Raw genomic sequence first — 18,914 nt, 5'->3', positions numbered from 1 at the left:
CATTGCTCTTTTATCATCCTGCCATCTTCTTGGAGCATAAAGGTGTTGTGTTCTCCTTGAAAACAATTCTCCATGTTCCCCACACTCAGTACACATCTAAGGCCCAAAGACTCACCTGGAATCATCTGTGGTAACATAAGTAGAAGCCACAGAGTGAAAATTTTTTGGTATTTCCAATAGTGAGGATGGCTGTTTTGTACTACGTTGCTGCCTGGGGATTTTTTGCACCAGTCACTGGTGAGCTTTAAATTAGCCCGGGATAGGGGCACCTGGGTGGCTCAGTGAGTTAAGCCTCTCCCTCGGCTCAGGTCATAATCTCAGGGTCCTGGGATTAAGCCCCGCATCGGGCTCTCTGCTCAGGGGGGAGCCTGCCTCCCCCCCTCAGGACAAGGGTGAAAAGCAGGCACAATATGTTTCAAAACCTAGGAGACTATGTCTCATAGCACATCTGCATCTAATAAAAACTCTCACATCCTGGTGTCCTTGGGGACTGGAAGCCAAATTGACTGTCCTTCCAGAAACTTCTAAGAGAAGACAGTGCCCCAAGACAACACAAACAGTCAATGACACTTTTTTTTTAAAGATTTTATTTATTTGACAGAGATCACAAGCAGGCAGAGAGGCAGGCAAAGAGAGAGGAAGGGAAAGGCCCCCGCTAAGCAGAGAGTCTGATGCTGGTTTCATCCCAGGACCCTGAGATCATGACCTGAGCCGAAGGCAAAGGCTTTAACCTGCTGAGCCACCCAGGCGCCCCAGTCGATGACACTTTTTACAAATACGAACCAGTGAAGGCCTATGAAAACATCAGTGGAGACATGCTGACAGAGAACTAAATGGAATATTTCTATGTGATACACAAAGATTCCCAGTCATGTTCAGAATTCAGATCATGTAATGATGTGCATTTTTCAAAATTTTAGTGCCAGTCAGAATATCTATTTCTGGTTTCCAACTATGAAGGATTATTCATGCCTGACATTTACTTAGGTGAAAAAAAAAGGGTTTGAACTTAAAGAGAAATTTTAATCTTTTTCTCAAGCTGAAGAATGGACATGATTCAGAATCTTTGTGCGGTAAAAGGAAGAGTCTATCAAGACTGTATTCCGTGCATCTGTCTGAAAGACTTGATGGCCTTAGTTACAGTCACACAGTATTTGACTTGTGTCATTGGGTCAGGTCCTAGGGAGTAGACCTGTTCTTTTTGCATTGAAAGGATCTCTGACTCACATCTTGTCATAAACTGCCATAAAATTACATTCATCCTAGAAAAACCAGTGTTGTAGGATGGCTGTGCTGTGTTCCAAGTGAGCACCCAGAAGCTTAAGAGAACTGGTTGTGGATATCTCCTCCCAGCTGTGCACTCAGTGATGTCATGTTGGCAGATTATATACAGCCACACCCAGGGTCATTACCCCAGTAAAAGGAGCAAATTACATACATCAGAGTATTAGCTGCCCATCAGGGTAACAGTGATGGGCTTAATATAAATAAAATATTTTCAGAGAAATCAAGAAGAATACTCTTCAAGTAGAATATGAAGGAGGCTGAGGTGAGGTCAGCACATTCTGAACTACAGTAAAGAGTAGTAAATAGTAAAAGAGTAGTAAACTACTCTTTGCCTAGAGAATATAATATTATTTTCAACATATTGAATGAGTCACAAGATGTTGGGAAATGCCCAAAGTGTTTGAACATCCCAGAATCATAAAGCTATTGAAAGTTAGAGAGACAATTACTCTTAGATATGGTTTAGTTAAAACCCATTAGAGCTACAGAGAAATAAGATGTTTTGGAAACCGTGGGACTCCTTATTTGGTAACAGGTACAGTTATTTAGAGCTTTTAAAGATTTTACTAATTAGAAATAATCACCTGTGAGAAATAAAATAGGGACTACAGAGCACACATTTTCAGAAGTGGCTCCTTATTCCACAAGTGTTCCATAGATAATCAGAAACAGAAGTTTAATTTTTAAATAGAACTGTGTTAGAAGTGGAATTGAATAGGTTTTACTGCAATGGTTGATAAAGTTTATCAAGCAAGGAGATATAAATATATAGTAATCATGAGGAATACAAAATAGAAGGACCTAGGCATGCCTATATTATTTGTGGAAATGTCTGAATTCAAATGGGAGTCCCTATCATGCAGAGAGGAGATGGACCAGGGAAAAACTTATGTGGGCAGAGTCCTGACTGCCAGATTCAAAAGCAGACTTGGGTATATTCATCCAATGACATTTCATTCAGACATAAAAATAAATGAGCTCTAAATAACGATATAGTGATTGTATTGTATAGAAATGTGTGCTTTTCACACTTACAATGAATATATTATATGGTTGAATTACTATGTTGTACACCTAAAACTAATGTGATATTGTACCAACTATACTCAAAAGTAAAGTAAAATAAAAGAGAAAGTTCTGTTTATCCTGCGATATAGGTGAAACTTGAAAGCTTTATGCTTTGTGCAAGAAGTCAGGCATAAAAAGCCATGCATTGTATTATCTACTCCTTGAAATGTCCAGGTCAGTTGAATCCATAGAGATAAAATCAGGTATGTGGGTTCCATAAATTGGGAATAGGATGAGTGGCAAATAGCTGGTAATGGGAATGGGGTATCTTTTTTGGGGTCATGAAATCATTCAGGAATTAGAGAGTAGAGTCAGTCCCACAACTTTTTAACTTTACTAAAAACCAGTATCTTTATACCCTTTAAAGTGTGAATTTTATTTTAACCCATGGGTAATTTTATACTAAGAAGATGAAAAGTGGAGAGAGGTCATGTATTGCAAGTTACTCTATCCGAATTAGTCATTTGGAAAAAGGTCTGCAAAAGCCCAGAAGGTGAAGTCATGTCGGTTCCTCTACTAACCTACAAGTCTTTACATATTAGCAAACACTCTTCACTTGCATGACTGATTAACTAACTTTTCTTTGTATATCTATATATCATGCATCTTTTCTTTGGAAGAACAGACAACTCTTGGGATGCCTGGGTGGCTCAGTCAGTTAAGTGGCTGCATTCAGCTCAGGTCATGATCCCAGGGTCCTGAGATCAAGTCCCACATGGGGCTCCTTGCTCATTGAGAAGCCTGCTTCTCCCTCTGCCTGGTACTCTCACTGCTTGTGTGCACTCTCTCTCTCTCTTTCTGATAAATAAATAAATAAATAAATAGTTTAAAAATAGAAAAAGAACAGAGAACTCTTGCATGTCACAACACAGACACTCCCTTGCACTAAGAAGCAGGATCCTCACTTGCACAACCTCTGAGCACTGGGATAACTTCTGTAGCTGGCACCATGGCTTCTGCACATAATCAAGAAATGTTACAGGTCTCGGTACTCCCTTTATTGATTAGTGCCCTATACCCATTAAAAAAATCTCTGGGCCAGGCAGAAACCACAGAATGGCCATTGGACCAGGATCTGCCTTCTCCCTTGGTAGCCAGCCTCCTGAATAATGCTCATATTGCTTTCCAATCAACACTTTTCCCTTGAGTTTTGGCCTTCCCAGGCACAGGGAGCCAAACTTGGGTTTCCTTATCAATGGGCCAGTGCATTTTTGCACCATCACCTGAAAGCCAACATCAAGAGTGAGAGGAATGAGCTCCTACACCCCATGGGTCAAAACTCACTAAGATTCAGACCTCTTTCTTTGTCTGCTCTCGTCCTAGGAAAAACCCATGGCTTATTGGAAGCTCGCTCATGAAGTCCTGAGAAATAAAACCCTTGGAAATGTTAACTCAATATTTATTTATCAGATTTTAAACACACAAATTAAAAATGAACTCAAATCAGAAAGTGCTCAAAGGAAACAATAAAGTACTTCATAGAAAGGATTTACAAGTAGAAGAAAAACAGCATAATCATTGCACTCTTTTTTAAATGCTAATTATGCCCTGGGCAAATGATACATTATACGTTAATTTTTTAAAAAAACATTTAAAGATGCTAATTATAAAGACAATCATATTTCACTAGATTCTCAACACTTAAAAATCTCAAACATAACCAGTGTTTTTGAGAATTCAGACATACAAATGCCAATAGTCAGTGTTATAATTGATACAATCTCTTTGAAGGATCACTTGAAGTTTCTAGAAATCATTAAAATGACCCTATACAAAATATATTTTTCTTTTTCACATAAATTCCTGTTCAAGAACATATTCTATAATTGTCCTAGTCAGTGTGTGGGACGATAGAGAGTCCTGGTTATCCTCTTGACCTTGCAATGACCCATTTGTTTTCCTTTGTTTCCTTTTTAGGTCTCAGATTGGAGATGGTCCTGGTACATCAAAGGCCACAATAATGGAACAATCTGGACTCTAGCATAGATATTTTACCATAATGACAATTGAGGATGGTGCAAACAGCTTCTGGTTTCACGTTATATCTCCCAGTAACCTTTATATTCCCACTATTTCTACGATGACTGTCAGGACTAGTCATTGTAAGATATATTTCAAACTACTCCAAAAAAGCTTGCAATTATAGTAGACCACCCTATGCTGACCTGCTGTTTGTTTTTGGATAGCCCACTAGCTGAGTACAGTTTTTAGAGATGAACTCCTGCAATCAATGTGTTGAAGGGAATATCTGACTTTCAGCCCCACTTAAGCAGAATGCTATCTCCCAGAAAGAAAGAAATTCTGTTCTTCTACTTTAGACTGAATTATAGAAAAACTACACAATTATGATCATTATTGCTCATATTAGAATTTGAATATCATTAAAACATTTTGTGCAATATATTTTTTATCTTGCTATCTAAATACATATGTATAGTCTTGAATTGCCCCTTTGCCCACAAAGCCTACGCTATGTACCAGTCTCTTTCTATAGGAGTTTGCTGAACCCTGACTTAAAAATTAAGAAATTACTTCTGATGCTATCTTAGTTTTATTCCTAAGGAAATTATGTTATTTAAGAACAACAACCCTGGGACGCCTCGGTGGCTCAGTCATTTGAGCGTATGCCTTCCGCTTGGGTCATGGTCTTGCAGTCCTGGGATGGAGTCCTGCATCAGACTCCCTACTTGGCAGGAAGCCTGTTTCTCCCTCTCCCTCTGCCTGCTGCTCCCTCTGCTTGTGCTCTATCTCTCTGTCAAATTAATAAATATTTAAAAATAAATAAATAACAATCCCTATAGGCAATCCATTATAGTCATATCATATATTAATCATATAATAAATATTGACATTGAACATATTTTCAAAAGATGCCCCAAGATATCCCCTAGATTTACAAATGTCATCCTCAGCACTCATTGATAATGTGATGAGCCTGAATGCATTAAACAAGACAGAGTATCAGCCATTTATACAACATGCAGTCTATTTTATAGATGCATTGATTTTAATGTCATAAATCAAATTATGGACATCTGCACACATATGTATATTTTCCATCATCATTCAGCAAATGATCTATGAGTTTAATTTTTCAGAAACAATCCACTTAGCCTTAAGCTCTGAAGTTGTTAATCTTAGTTAAAACACTCCACCTTTTCATTAATTTAACAGCCTTTCTTGATTAAAAAACATGATGTCTTATATCCACTGAGAAGATATGTTATCACATGCCGGATAGGTACACACACAGAGACATTTACATGCACACAAAAAACATGTTTTTACCTCATGGAGAAAACCTCTAGCGATACGTAATAACTTTTAGAATAAAGTTCAACATCTTTGCAGAGTGTCCAGGGGCATTTTTTTTTTTTAACTTAGAGTATAGCTGACACATGTTACATCACTTCCAGGAGTACAGAATAGTGAATCAACATGTCTAAACAATATGGTGTGTTCACAGCAAGTGTAGCTACCATCTGTCACCACACAAAGCTAATAGAATACCCTTGACTCTATTCCCTATGCTGTACTCTTTATCCCTGTGACTTATTCATCCCATAAGTAGGAGTTGTATCTCCTGCTCTCTTTTTCCAATTTGCCTTCCATGGCCATATTTGATATCATAGCATCTGTGCCTCTCAAAATTGTTTCTTACATTGGAAAAAAAAATCTGTGCTGTTGATTAAGCACATTCTCTAATTCATGTCACCTCTATTGCCTACCTGGCATGTTGTGCCCTTCCTTACTGGGCCAATCAGTCATTATTCCTCAGGAGCCAGGCTTCCTAATTAAAAAGCAAAGACAATGATTTTAACTCTCCTGCCTGCTGTTTTCAGTTGAATTTCAATGTTTCCTTACCTTACACTCAGTGCACACTCCTATGTTCTTGTTCCTTTCCCTCTCTCTTTGTTTCTCTCTTCTTTCCTCCCAGAAATACAAGGAAACAAATCCATGAAACTTAAGCATTGTGTCAAATTTACCACCCTGCTACTATCCCCTTGTATGATAGTTAATATATTGTGCTTTAATAACACTTGATGAAGTAATAAAGAAATGACTAGTAGAGGGAACAGAGAAGATATAGATATGTAAAATGGATCACATGATTTCTCATGATTTTTGCAACTCAAAATTCCTGAATGACTCTGGAGATATATTGAAATTTTTATATTATCATCTCTTATCCATAATGGTTTTGTTTTGTTTATGTTTGTTTGTTTTGATGCAATGTGTTTAAAATACATTTCCTCAAAAAAATTTTTAGATAACTAAAAATTTCAAGACACACCAACACCTTGTTTTCACTGAGTATCAGGACACTCTAGAACAATGGGTTTGAGTGCATTTAATTTAAGGGATAGATGTATATTTGTGAAAACTTTCGGAGAAGAATCCATTAAAAAAAAAAAAAAGCTGAACCAGGGACTGAAAAAGAGAAGAGAAAAAGAAATATCATATCTTCACTGTTTTGTCTTTGTGTTTCTTCCTCTCATTACCCAGTTGTATGCAAAACCCCAATGACTGATAGTGGTCATGGAGTATGATGACATTAAAATCATAAAATGCACACAAATTGCACAAAATAAATATACAACTCTGAAGCAGCTCAAATAATGTGAATTGCTAAGTATTATATGTTGTTTTGAGGGACTGTTACTATTGCATGAAAGGGAAGGCCGCAGGTGTTAATCACAGTAGATTTTATGAACACAGCATCTTTACCACGTGAATGCGGATCTGCTTGGTCTTGGCACCATATACAAGTGGATTGAGAAAAGGGGGGACCAGCAAGTAGAGGCTAGAAAAGAGGATATGGATATAAGGAGGAACATGAGCACCAAACCTATGTGTGAAGAAGGAGAAGAAGGCAAGGAGGTAGAACTGGAGGAAGACACAGATGTGGGCGATGCAGGTATTGAATGCTTTCCACCGAGCCTCCTTCTGGGGCAAACGAAAAACTGTGAAAAAGATCTGTATGTAGGACAAAGTGATGAATATCATGTCAAATCCTGCAACAGCAAATGCCACAAACAGGCCATAGATTTTGTTGACCCGCACATTTTCTGCAGCCAGCTTCACAATGGCCATATGCTCACAGTAGGAGTGGGAGATGATGGTTGTATGGTAAAATTGAAACCGGCACTTTATCAGTACTAGGCATGGGGCTACCAGAATGGCAGCCCTGAGTGCTATCCCAGCCCCTATTTGGTAGACCAGCTGGTGGGTGAAGATGGCGCCATATCTTAGTGGATAATAGATAGCCACATAACGATCCAGAGCCATGGTCAGGAGGATGCCTGACTCTATGCCCTGAAATGTATGAATGAGCCACATTTGAAGCAAGCAAAAGTCAAAATAAATCTCTGGTACATGAAACCAGAATATGCCAAGCATCTTGGGCATAATGGTGGTTGCAAGTGCAATATCTGTGACTCCTAGCATGCCTATGAAAATGTACATGGGTTCATGGAGACTGCGATGTGACCTGATGATGATCAGAAGCAGGGAATTTCCAAACATAGCAATGAGATACATGGCACAGAATGGAATCCCGATCCAGCACTGCACAGACTCTAGGCCTGGGATCCCTATTAGTGTCAATACAGAAGGCATGAAGACTGTAATGTTGGAGATCGACATAATGTCTTTGGGTCTCCAGAAACAAAAGAATAAACTGTCTCAGTCAGAGGTACTCATCTCTTCTAATTCCTTTTTTATCCAGTCATCATCACCATCAGTCAAAATCAGAATCTCTCTGATTTTGGCATAATGCTAAGAATTATTCAACTCATTTATACTACTGAAGGTAAAACAAAACAAAACAAAAACACCAGATCCATGGATACCCATGACTGGTTCAGAAGGGAATTTCACAAGTACTAGTCCACTAAAAGAAGTTATGTGAAGGCATTATATGCATTAGAACCACCAGATCATCTGAGTAGGGAATCAACTGATGATCTCTCTGTTACATCTTCTGGACCTGTGGACAAAATAATTATACTTGTTTATTTTGCTTGGAAAGGACATTTGAATTCCACCTTGATGAATCTCTCCATTTCCCATATTCCAGTTACCCAGTGGTACTATTATTTTATCCTCTCTAGGTCTAGCACTGTCAATTTGACCCAGCAAAGCTGACTCTGACCCACATATAGTATAAAAGCTTGCTATTACTGAGCAGAGAGTAACAGCTGACATCCAAGTGTGTAATATATGTAGAAATCTGCATCTATCTATATTGTCTGTATCTGTGTAAGACTAGATGTCCTTTCAAAGGAGTATGAAGGAAGAGTATTGGAAAAGATTATGCAAATCAATGTACTTTGGCTATTCTGGGTCAAAATTCCATTCTATTTTTACCTTTCTTATAAGATTGCATCTTATTTTGCCTATATTTCTAACAACTGAAATCCTGAAAATTAGTTATATGCTTAAATTTACTGACATTCTGTAACACACACTAGTGAACACTTAGAAGTGAAGACTCTCTAGGAGGCAGGAGGACTCATTATTGCTGACTACAGGAAGTAGAAAATGGGTAAATGGGTAACATAGAAGAATAGAGACCAGTTTCCTGGGTCCCATAGTTCAGTTTCCATTAGCATAAGAATTGGCCAATTTAGGTTCATTAATTCTTAATGAAATACAGATCATTGAAAACAATGAGTCATTGCATGAGCTCAGGAGTAAGATATGCATAGAAAATAAATGGGGGAAAGGATAGAGCCCTCAGCCAGAGTTAAATGAAGAAAGCAGAAATGCAAGACAGAAGGCAAACCTTGGGGATACCAGAAACGATTCAGGAGAGTGCCGTAGAACAATGAAGGAAGTTTTAATGACCTCTTTATTTACTAATGACTGAATTTCTGAAAATGTGGAGTCTTAGCCCTTACATAAAGTCTTTCTTTGGTCAGAAACATTACCTTTTAGGAGTGAGGAAAGATTGTGGGTGAGTGGGGGACCCCATTTCAACCTGTCCCCTGAATTTAGCTGGATATCTACCAAACCATTCTGAACACCCATGAAATCAGCCTGAGATATAAGAATATATATCTGGATCTCTACAAGCAGAAAAGTGACTGCTTTCTGCAAGGTAGGACATATGGAATCATGAATCTTTGGGGAGATATAAGATAAAGAGGGAGCCTCCATAAGCTGGATCCTGGAAAGTGATGTAACACTGGAGCACAAAACTGGAACCCTTAGAAATCTGCTCTAGGGAGCAACATCCCTCTCTAAAAGGGGCTCTGGAAATGAAAAAGCAGAATTTCAGATAGAGCATTTTGGTCTCAGGATACAAGAAGCCTCAGAGCCAAAGGGGCTTCCTAGACTGGCAGAGTGCCAGGGCAGTGGAACCAGGAAACAGCTTATGGTCAGTGATCCTAGGAAGGGACTTTCAGCTCAGATCCTCATAAACCACAAGCTCAGCTGGTTGAGAATAGCTCTTCTATTGGGCAGCCTGAAAAAAATCAGGAACCTGTGCCTGCAACTGGGCAAAAATTCAGAGAGCAGTAGTGGTGGGGAAAGGGCCTTAGAGCAGTGCCCAGACAAGATCCAGGAGCTTCAGGGTCATGCATGTGAGAGTGTGGCAATTCCAGACTTTAGAAGCATAAAGGGCAGTGACACTCCCAGGCCCCTGGGACTACCTCTGAGAGAGCTGATGTGGGTGCACACTAAGGGAGGTGGTGATTTTTGGTGGCACATATAGAAAGAAAGCAGACTGCAATTTCTCTGCTCTGGGCCAGAGGTTTGGTTGTGGCCATTTTTGCTCTGACCCTCAGAGGTGGGGCAGAAAGCCACCAGGGAACAAAAGCACAGAAGACCAGTTTCCACTGGGTCCAAACAGGGTTACCGGGGAAGCAGCATGGCAGGCCCCTCCCCTAGAAGACAGGTTGGAAGAACAAGTGGACAACAAAACTATGGACCCCATAATATGGTAAAATCCCAATGCCAGTAGAAAATAGTATATTGAGCTTGAGGCATTGCTTCATGGCTTTTTTATTTTTCAGATAAAACTCTCCTTTTTTTCCTTTTTCTTATACTTCTTTTATGTTTTTTCTTTATATCTTTTTCTCGTTTCAAATAAATGTTTATTATATCAACTTTTACTTCGTAGTAACTTTTTAACTTGTATTTTTCAAACCTATATTTTTTAGATATATGCTTTATTATAGTCCTTTTTTTACTATTCAATTTTACCTTTATATATGTACACATTTTACCTTATAGTTTTAGGAAGTATTGTCCTCTAACACACAGACCAAAATACAACCAGGAACACCTGAAACACCCTGAGAGATTTGTCTGCACTGGGAAATTATAGACCTCTTTCCCTTCACCCTCTACTTTATAAATTTTTAAATTTTATAAATTTTATTCTCGTGTTTCATTATGGCTTTCTTTCTTTTTCTTTTCTTTTCTTTTTTTTTTTTTAAATGGTGGTGTCTTCTGACCACTCCAGATTTTGCTAGAGTGTGTGTGCATGATGCTTGTGTCGTGGTTGATATTTTGGACTCTGCTCATTCATTCAACCATCCCTTGACAGAATGATTAGAAGGAGGAACCCCCAACAACAAAAAAGAGACAGAGACAATGCCATCTGCCACAAAACTAATGGGTATGGATATAAGCAAAATGTCAGAGATAGAATTCAAGGTAGCAATCATGAAGTCAAAAGCTATGCTTGAAAAAAGTGTTAATGACAATATAGAATCTCTAAAAGCAGAAATGAGATCTAATCAGGCCGAACTAAAAAATACTGTGAATGAGATGCAATCTAAATTGGATGCTTTAACAGCCAAGGTAAATGAAGCAAAAGAGAAAAGTAATGATCTAGAAGATAAGCTGATGGAAAAAAGGAAGTGGACTGAGATAGGCTGCTAGTAGCACACGAGAAAAGAATTGAAGAGATTAATGATGCCATGAAATGTTCCAATATCAGAATTATTGGGGCTCCCAAGGGGGTGGAGAGAGAGAAAGAGACAGAGGGTTAGAAGGTATATTTGAGCAAGTCATAGCTGATAAATTCCCTAATCTGGGGAAGAAAACAGGCTTTATAGTCCAACAGGCAGAAAGAACCCCTCTCAAAAAGCAATAAAAATAGATCAACAGTCTGGCATATAATAGTGAAGCTTGCAAATTTTACAGTCAAGGAAACAACTGTGAGAATAGCCAGGGAGGTGAGGTTCCTTACATATGGAGGAAGGAACATCAGAATAACATCAGACCAGTCCACGGAAACCCAGCAAGCCTGAAAGGGCTCACAAGACATACTCAGGGTACTAAATGAAAAGAACATGCAGTCAAGAATACTTTATCCAGCAAGGCTGTCATTCAGAATGGATGGAGAGACCCCAAGAGGCAAAAAGACCAGAAATAAACAGAAAATTTATACAAACAGGAACTTTACAGGCAATAAAATGGCACTAAGTTCATAACTTTAAATAGTAACTCTGATGTAAATGGGCTGAATGTTCCCATAAGAAGACACAGACAGGGCTGCAGGAATAAAAAAGCAAGACCTATCTATGTGCTATCTACAAGAGATTAATTTTGAACCTAAAGATACCTCCAGATTAAAAGTGAGAGTATGGAGAAATACTTGCCATGCTTATGGACCTCAAAAGAAAGCATAGGTAGCAATAGTCATATCAGACAAATTAGATTTTAAAACAAAGGCCATAATAAAAGACGTAGAGGGACACTATATTATTAAAAGGGTCTATCCAACAAGAAAATTGAACAATTGTAAATATTTATGCCCCCAACATAGGAACAGCCAATTATATAAACCAATTAATAACTGAAATAAAGAAACATATTGATAATAATACTTTATAAGAGGTCTCAACACTCCACTCACAGCAATGAACAGATCATCTAAGCAGATGAATGGAGAAAGAAGGGATTTGAATAACACATTGAACCGGATGGACTTGGTAGATATATATAGAACATTCCATCCTAAAACAACAGAATACTCATTCTTCTTGAGTGCACATGGAACTTTCTCCAGAAAAGACCACAGAAGGAAAGGAAAAGTGAAGTGGAAGAAATCAGAGAGGAAGCTGAAACATGAGAGACTGTGGACTCTGAGAAACAAACTGAGGGTTTTAGAGGGAGGGGGGTGGGGTATTGGGTGAGCCTGGTGATGGGTATGAAGGAGGGCACGTATTGCATGGAGCACTGGATGTGGTGCATAAACAATGAATCCTGGAACACTGAAAAAATTAAATTAAATTAAAAAAATAAAATAAAATAAAATTTAGTTTGACCAATATAAAAAATAGGAAATACCTATGAGACATATTTGACATATTTTAAGTAAAAAGGATTTTTTTTTCAAAAATAAAAACAAAAAACGACCACATACTGGGTCACAAATCAAATATCAACCCATACCAAAAGATTGAGATTATTCCCTGCATAAAAAATGATTGGGTCAACCAAGAAATTAAAGAATTTAAACAATTCATAGAAATTAATGAGAATCAAAACACAGTAGTCCAAAACCTATGGGATACTGCAAAGGCATCCAAAGGGGGAAATACATAGCCATCTGAGCAGCTCTCAAAAAATTGGAAAACTCCCAAATGCACAGACTAACCTTACACCTAAAGGATCTGGAGAAAGAATGGGAAATAAAGCATACACCAAGCAGGAGAAGAAAAATAATGAATATTAGAGTAGAGATCAAGGGGCGCTTGGGTGGCTCAGTGGGTTAAGCCTCTGCCGTCAGCTCAGGTCATGATCCAGAGTCCTGGGATTGAGCCCCACATAGGGCTCTCTGCTCAGCAGGGAGCCTGCTTCCTCCTCTCTCTCTGCCTGCCTCTCTACCTACTTGTGATCTCTATCTGTCAAATAAATAAATAAAATCTTTTAGAGTAGAGATTAGTGAAAGAAACCAGAAAAACAGAACAGATCAACAAAACTAGAAGATGGTTCTTTGAAAGAATTAGTAAGATCAATAAACCTCTCCCCAGATGTATCCAAAAGAAAAGGGAAAGGACCAAAATTAATAAAATCATGACTGAAAAGGAAGAAATCATGACTAACATCAAGGAAATAGAAACAATTATTAGAAACTACTACGAGCAACTATAAGCCAATAAATTAAGCAATCTGGAAGAAAAGGAAGACTTTCTGGAAACTTATAAAGTGTCAAGACTAAAATAGGTAGAAATCAACAACTTGAATAGACCAATAGCCAGTGATGATATTGAAGCAGTAATCAAAAATTTCCCAAAACACAAGAGTCCAGGGCCAGATGGCTTCCCAGAGGAATTCTACCAAACATTCAAAGAAAAAAAAAAACAATACTTATTCTACTGAAGCTGTTTCAAAAAATAGAAACAGAAGAAAAACTTCCAAATTCCTTCTATGATGCCAGCATTACCTTGCTCCCACAACCAGGCAAAGACCCCATTAAAAAGAAGAATTACAGTCCTCTATCCCTATTGAACATGGATGCCAAAATACTCAAAATACTCAAAATACTATCCTAGCTGATAGGATCCAACAGTACATTAATGGATTACCCATCATGACCAGGTGGGGTTTATCCCTGGGATGACAAGAGTGGTTCAATATTCATAAATCAATCAACATAATAGGTTACCATAAGATCCTCTCAACTGATGCAGAAAAAAGCACTTGACAAAATACAGCATCCTTTCCTGATTAAAACTCTTCAAAGTGTAGGGATAGAGGCAGCATACCTCAATATCATAAATGCCATCTATGAAAAGCCCACAATGAATATAATTCTCAATGGGGAAAAGCTCTTAGCTTCTAAGGTCAGAAACACAACAGGGATGTCCAATCTCACCATTATTGTTCAAAATAGTACTGGAAGTCCTAGCCTCAGCAATCAGACAACAAAAAGATTAGAAAAAAAATTGAAATTGGCAAAGAAGCAGTTAAATTCTCTCTCTTCACAGATGACATGATACTTTATGGGGAAACCCAAAAGACTCCACCCCCAAATTACCAGAACTCATACAGCAGGATACAAAAAGAATGCATAGAAATAAGCTGCATTTATATACACTAACTGAAAAAAGAGAACTTAAGGAATCAATTCCATTTACAATAGCACCAAAAACCATAAGATACCTAGAAATAAACCTAACCAAAGAGGTAAAGGATCTTCACTCTAGAAACTACAAAACACTTATGAAAGAAATTGAGGAAAACACAAAAAGATGGAAAAACATTCCATGCTCATAGATTGGAAGACTAAGTATTCCTAAAATGTCTGTGCTGCCCAGAGCAATCTATACATTCAATACAGTCCCTATCAAAATACTTTCAACATTTTTCACAGAACTGGAACAAACGATCTTGAAATTTGTATGGAACCAGAAAGGACCCCAAATCCCCAGGGGAATGTTGAAAAAAGAAATCCAAAGCCAGGGACATCACAATGCCTGATTTCAAGCTATATTACAAAGCTGTGATCATCAAGACAGCTTGATACTGGCACAAAAACAGGCACATACATCAATGGAAAAGAATAGAGACACCAGAAATGGACCTTTAGCTCTATGGTCAACTAATCATTGGCAAATCAGAAAAAAAATATCCAATGGAAAAAAGACAGTCTCTTTAGTAAATGGTGCTGGGAAAATTGTACAGTCACATTCAGAAGAATCAAATTGGACCATTCTCTTACACCATACACAATGGTAAACTCAAAATGGATGAAAGACTTCAATATGTTGCAGGAATCCATCAAAATCCTAGAGGAGAACATGGGTAGCCTCTTCCACATCAGCCACAGCAACTTCTTTCAAGATGTATCTCCAAAGGCAAGGGAAACAAAAGCAAAAATGAACTTTTGGGACTTCACCAAGATAAAAAGCTTCTGCACAGCAAAGGAAACAGTCAATAAAACAAAGAGGCAACCCACGGAATGGGAGAAGATATTTGCAAATGACACTACAGACAAAAGGCTGATATCCAAGATCTATAAAGAACTTCTCAAATTCAACACCCCAAAAAACAAATATTCAAGTCAAAAAAATGGGTAGAAGACATGAACAGACACTTCCTTCAAAGCAGACATACAAATGGGTAACAGACACATGAAAAAATGCTCCACATCACTTGTCATTAGGGAAATACAAATCAAAACCAGAATGAGATACATACAACCTTACACCAGTTAGGATGGCAAAAATTAACAAGGCAGGAAACAACAAATGTTGACGAGGATTTGGAGAAAGAGAACCCCTCTTACACTGTGGGTGTGAATGCAAGCTGGTATAGCCAATCTGGAAAATAGTATGGAGGATCCTGAGGAAATTAAAGATAGAGCTACACTATGACCCATCAATTGCACTTTGGGTATTCACCCCAAAGATACAGATATAGTGTAAAGAAGGGGCACCTTCACTCCAGCGTTCATAGCAGTAATGTCCACAAGAGCCAAACTGTGCAAGGAGCCATGATGTCTTTCAACAGATGAATGGATATGTGGTTGTGGTTCATATATACAATGGAATATTACTTAGCCATCAGAAAAGATGAATACCTACCATTTACATTGACATGGATGGAACTGGAGGGGATTATGCTAAGTGAAATAAGTCAACTGGAAAAAGACAATTATCATATGGTTTCACTCATATGTGGAATATAAGGAGTAGCTCAGAGGACCATTGGGGAAGAGAGGGGAAACTGAAGGATAAAAAATCAGAGAGAGAAACAAACCATGAGAGACTCTGGACTCTGGGAAACAAATTGAGGGTTACAGAAGGGAGGGGAGTGTAGGATTGTGGTAGCCAGGTGATGGGTATTAAGGAGGGCATGTGTTGTGCTGAGCACTGGGTATTATATGCAAATATGAATCATTGAACACTCCATTGAAAACTAATGATGTACTATATATTGGCTAAATGAGCATAATAAAAAAACTAAAAAAATATATATTAACATTTTCTTCCAAGTGCAGATAAACAACTTTTTAACTACAAACAATTGCTCCTATGGAAAAATGGAGTTAGAAGTATCTTGAATAGCCAATAATCTGAATGAAATCACTATGTAAACAAACAAACAAACAAAAACATTGCTTTTTAAAAATTGCATATATTGAATCAAGAAATTCTCAAGCTGTAAAAGAAAGAAATTGTTAGACTGTTAAAAAAAAAAAAGGTTCAATTATGCTTTCCTAGACTCTCCAACACTATCGCTTTATGTCAGCAAGCTCAGGATCATCTAATCATATACTTAATGTCACCAAATATGCCAATAATGCAGGAAGAGCTGTGATTTTTGTGACTGAATCTCAGATGAAGGAACCCAGTCAACAAGGGCCATTCTGTGAAGAGAGTTTATGTTAGCAGATATATATTTAGAAAAGACCAGTTAGTCAACCAAATCCTTGATTTTCAAAGCTTTGCTCCTCAGTGTTCCATTCTACAGGTTCATAGATCATGGATTGTTTCATTAACTTTTTGTTTCCACATTAATCAGAATTAGAATAGGAATCCTTTAGTAAAAAATCACATTGCCTGACTTATTTAAGAGAAGGGAGCTGCCATGGGAGTAGTACCTGACAGGTACAGATGGTGGGAAGGTAGATAGAAGAGGACATATGTGAGTACAGGGGAGGTGGGATGATGTGCCTATCTTTGGAAAAGCTGGTAGAGAAACAGTACGGGATAAACTTAGATCCCTAAGGATAAGGAAGTGAGACTTCCTCATCCTTTGTTGTTGGGAGCCAGTTCTGCTCTTACCAGACACCTGGAGACCATTGTCAGTCTTCATAGCACTACCCCTCATTGCTTACCTCTCATCCACCTTTATTCCTCTTGAGATTCTGGTCTCGTTGCCTGGTATCTTGTACTGGGCAATGACCCCTCTTTCTGTTTGCACCGTCAGTAACAGCCCTCATCATTGTCAATATCATGAACTCTGATCCTTTTGTTGCTGGGCCATCTGCCAATATGTGGAGATCTCTGGGATAGCCTTTCCTGCTTTTCTTCCATCCCTGAAAAACAGCCTTGCTCCCTCTACTATATTTCTGTCTGAGATCAAGTTCGCGTGTTCATCTCTAACAAGATTTGTAGCAAAGTCAGTATCATGCTGAGGCAGTAGCATAAATTTATTGAGCTTGATTGTAGAAGAAAATTGCTGGCCACCAATTGTAATGTTCCCCAGTGAATGTGGAGGAGGAGAGGATCTGAACATGGACTAAGAGATTTCCTTGCCACTAGCCGAAGCCCCCAGGGACTTAGGAGCTCAGAATGAAGCCCTCTAGGGACCATACACACTTTAATGTCTCAGAAATAGTTTCTAAAATTGGCACATTGCTCTCTTCTTTTCTCCCTGCTCTCTTCTTTTCTCTTCCCCTACAAAGTAAAGGCAGACAAATTCATATATATAAATTACATTTTGATGAGTTCAGTTTGTTTTCTGCTGTACTCACTTGGAGATCATGTAAAGCACATGTAAAAGTAGACATGCTCCATTGCCATGAGATCTATGTAAATAAACATCCTTGTGACGCTTTTTCACTGAGTCTCAAAACAGAAACTGGTTTATACAATTCTCTGATAGCCTTCGCATTTCAAATTAAATGGTTTTTCTTTTCCAGTTATGAGACCACTGGTTGTATAGTTGCTTAAAAATCAGTTTTGAATTGGACTGTCAAGTTTTGCATCCAGATTCTTCCACTACTAAGCTCTGTACTGGGAACAATATACTTGGCTTCTCCATGTCTCTGTTTCCATATCTCTACCTTCAGATACTTGTTCTGTGAATAAGAGATCTTCACCTATAAAATTACTCGGTATGGTACACTGGATAAAGCTTTTGTGAAACAAATACATAACTTTATTGATGTTTTTGAACTTAAAATTAGGATGTAGAGCTATTTCTGTCAATAAAATATAATGTGGTTAAGTTATTTGGAGTAGTTAATAAAATGTGATGTCAGTAAGTTATTTGAGTTTGGAACACCTCTTCCTCTACTTGTTCTTCCAACTGGAAAATTTGGAAATAATGCTATTGTGAGACTTAATGTTTATTTATTATGTGAGTTGAAAAAGTAATGTGTATTTATTCTATCATTCCTTCATTCAATATACATTTATTACTAAAATGTGTTGTGTGTTATCCAGGTCATGAGCACAAAGAAATTTCACATGATCTAGGGGAAAGAAGCAGTTGCATAAAGAAGAAATGGAAGGGGAAGTGTATGTGATATCTGTTGTGAAAGTTTTAGAAGGGGTATACAAAATGAAAGAAATTATCAATGTTACTTAATGAAAGGACATTCTTCACTAAATTTGAAAAGTTTAACAGCAGTTTGGTTAGCAAAAATGCGTACATGTTAGCATACACAATAGAAGAGTCTGCAGATGCATTAAACACTTATTTTCTATTAAAAAGGCAAGAAATTTAAAACAACTTGAAAATGATTTTTACATAATATACAAGATGACAGACCAGTTTTCAAATTTAGAAAGCTAATTTTCATAACTTTCAGAATTAAGACATATAACAGAAATGCCAATAAAGGTGTCATGAAAAATATTTTATTT

General features: G+C 37.8%; 1 protein-coding gene across 1 annotated transcript; it reads right to left on the bottom strand.

The window, feature by feature from the left end:
- Window positions 1–7,062: 7,062 nt before the first annotated feature.
- Window positions 7,063–8,001, bottom strand: LOC111159562 (olfactory receptor 52A1). Its single transcript, XM_022522095.1, has one exon. It carries the CDS (start codon window positions 7,999–8,001, stop codon window positions 7,063–7,065), a length of 939 nt encoding a protein of 312 aa, XP_022377803.1.
- Window positions 8,002–18,914: the final 10,913 nt, after the last annotated feature.

This window comes from Enhydra lutris, unplaced genomic scaffold (genome assembly GCF_002288905.1).
Source record: "Enhydra lutris kenyoni isolate GAN:26980312 unplaced genomic scaffold, ASM228890v2 scaffoldscaffold68, whole genome shotgun sequence".
Lineage (NCBI taxonomy): Eukaryota > Metazoa > Chordata > Mammalia > Carnivora > Mustelidae > Enhydra > Enhydra lutris.
This window is presented reverse-complemented; position numbering and strand designations above follow the sequence as displayed.

What these genes read in the sequence shown, in the direction of transcription:
- LOC111159562 (XM_022522095.1), bottom strand. Translation starts at nt 8,001, where the DNA reads ATGTCGATCTCCAACATTACAGTCTTCATGCCTTCTGTATTGACACTA.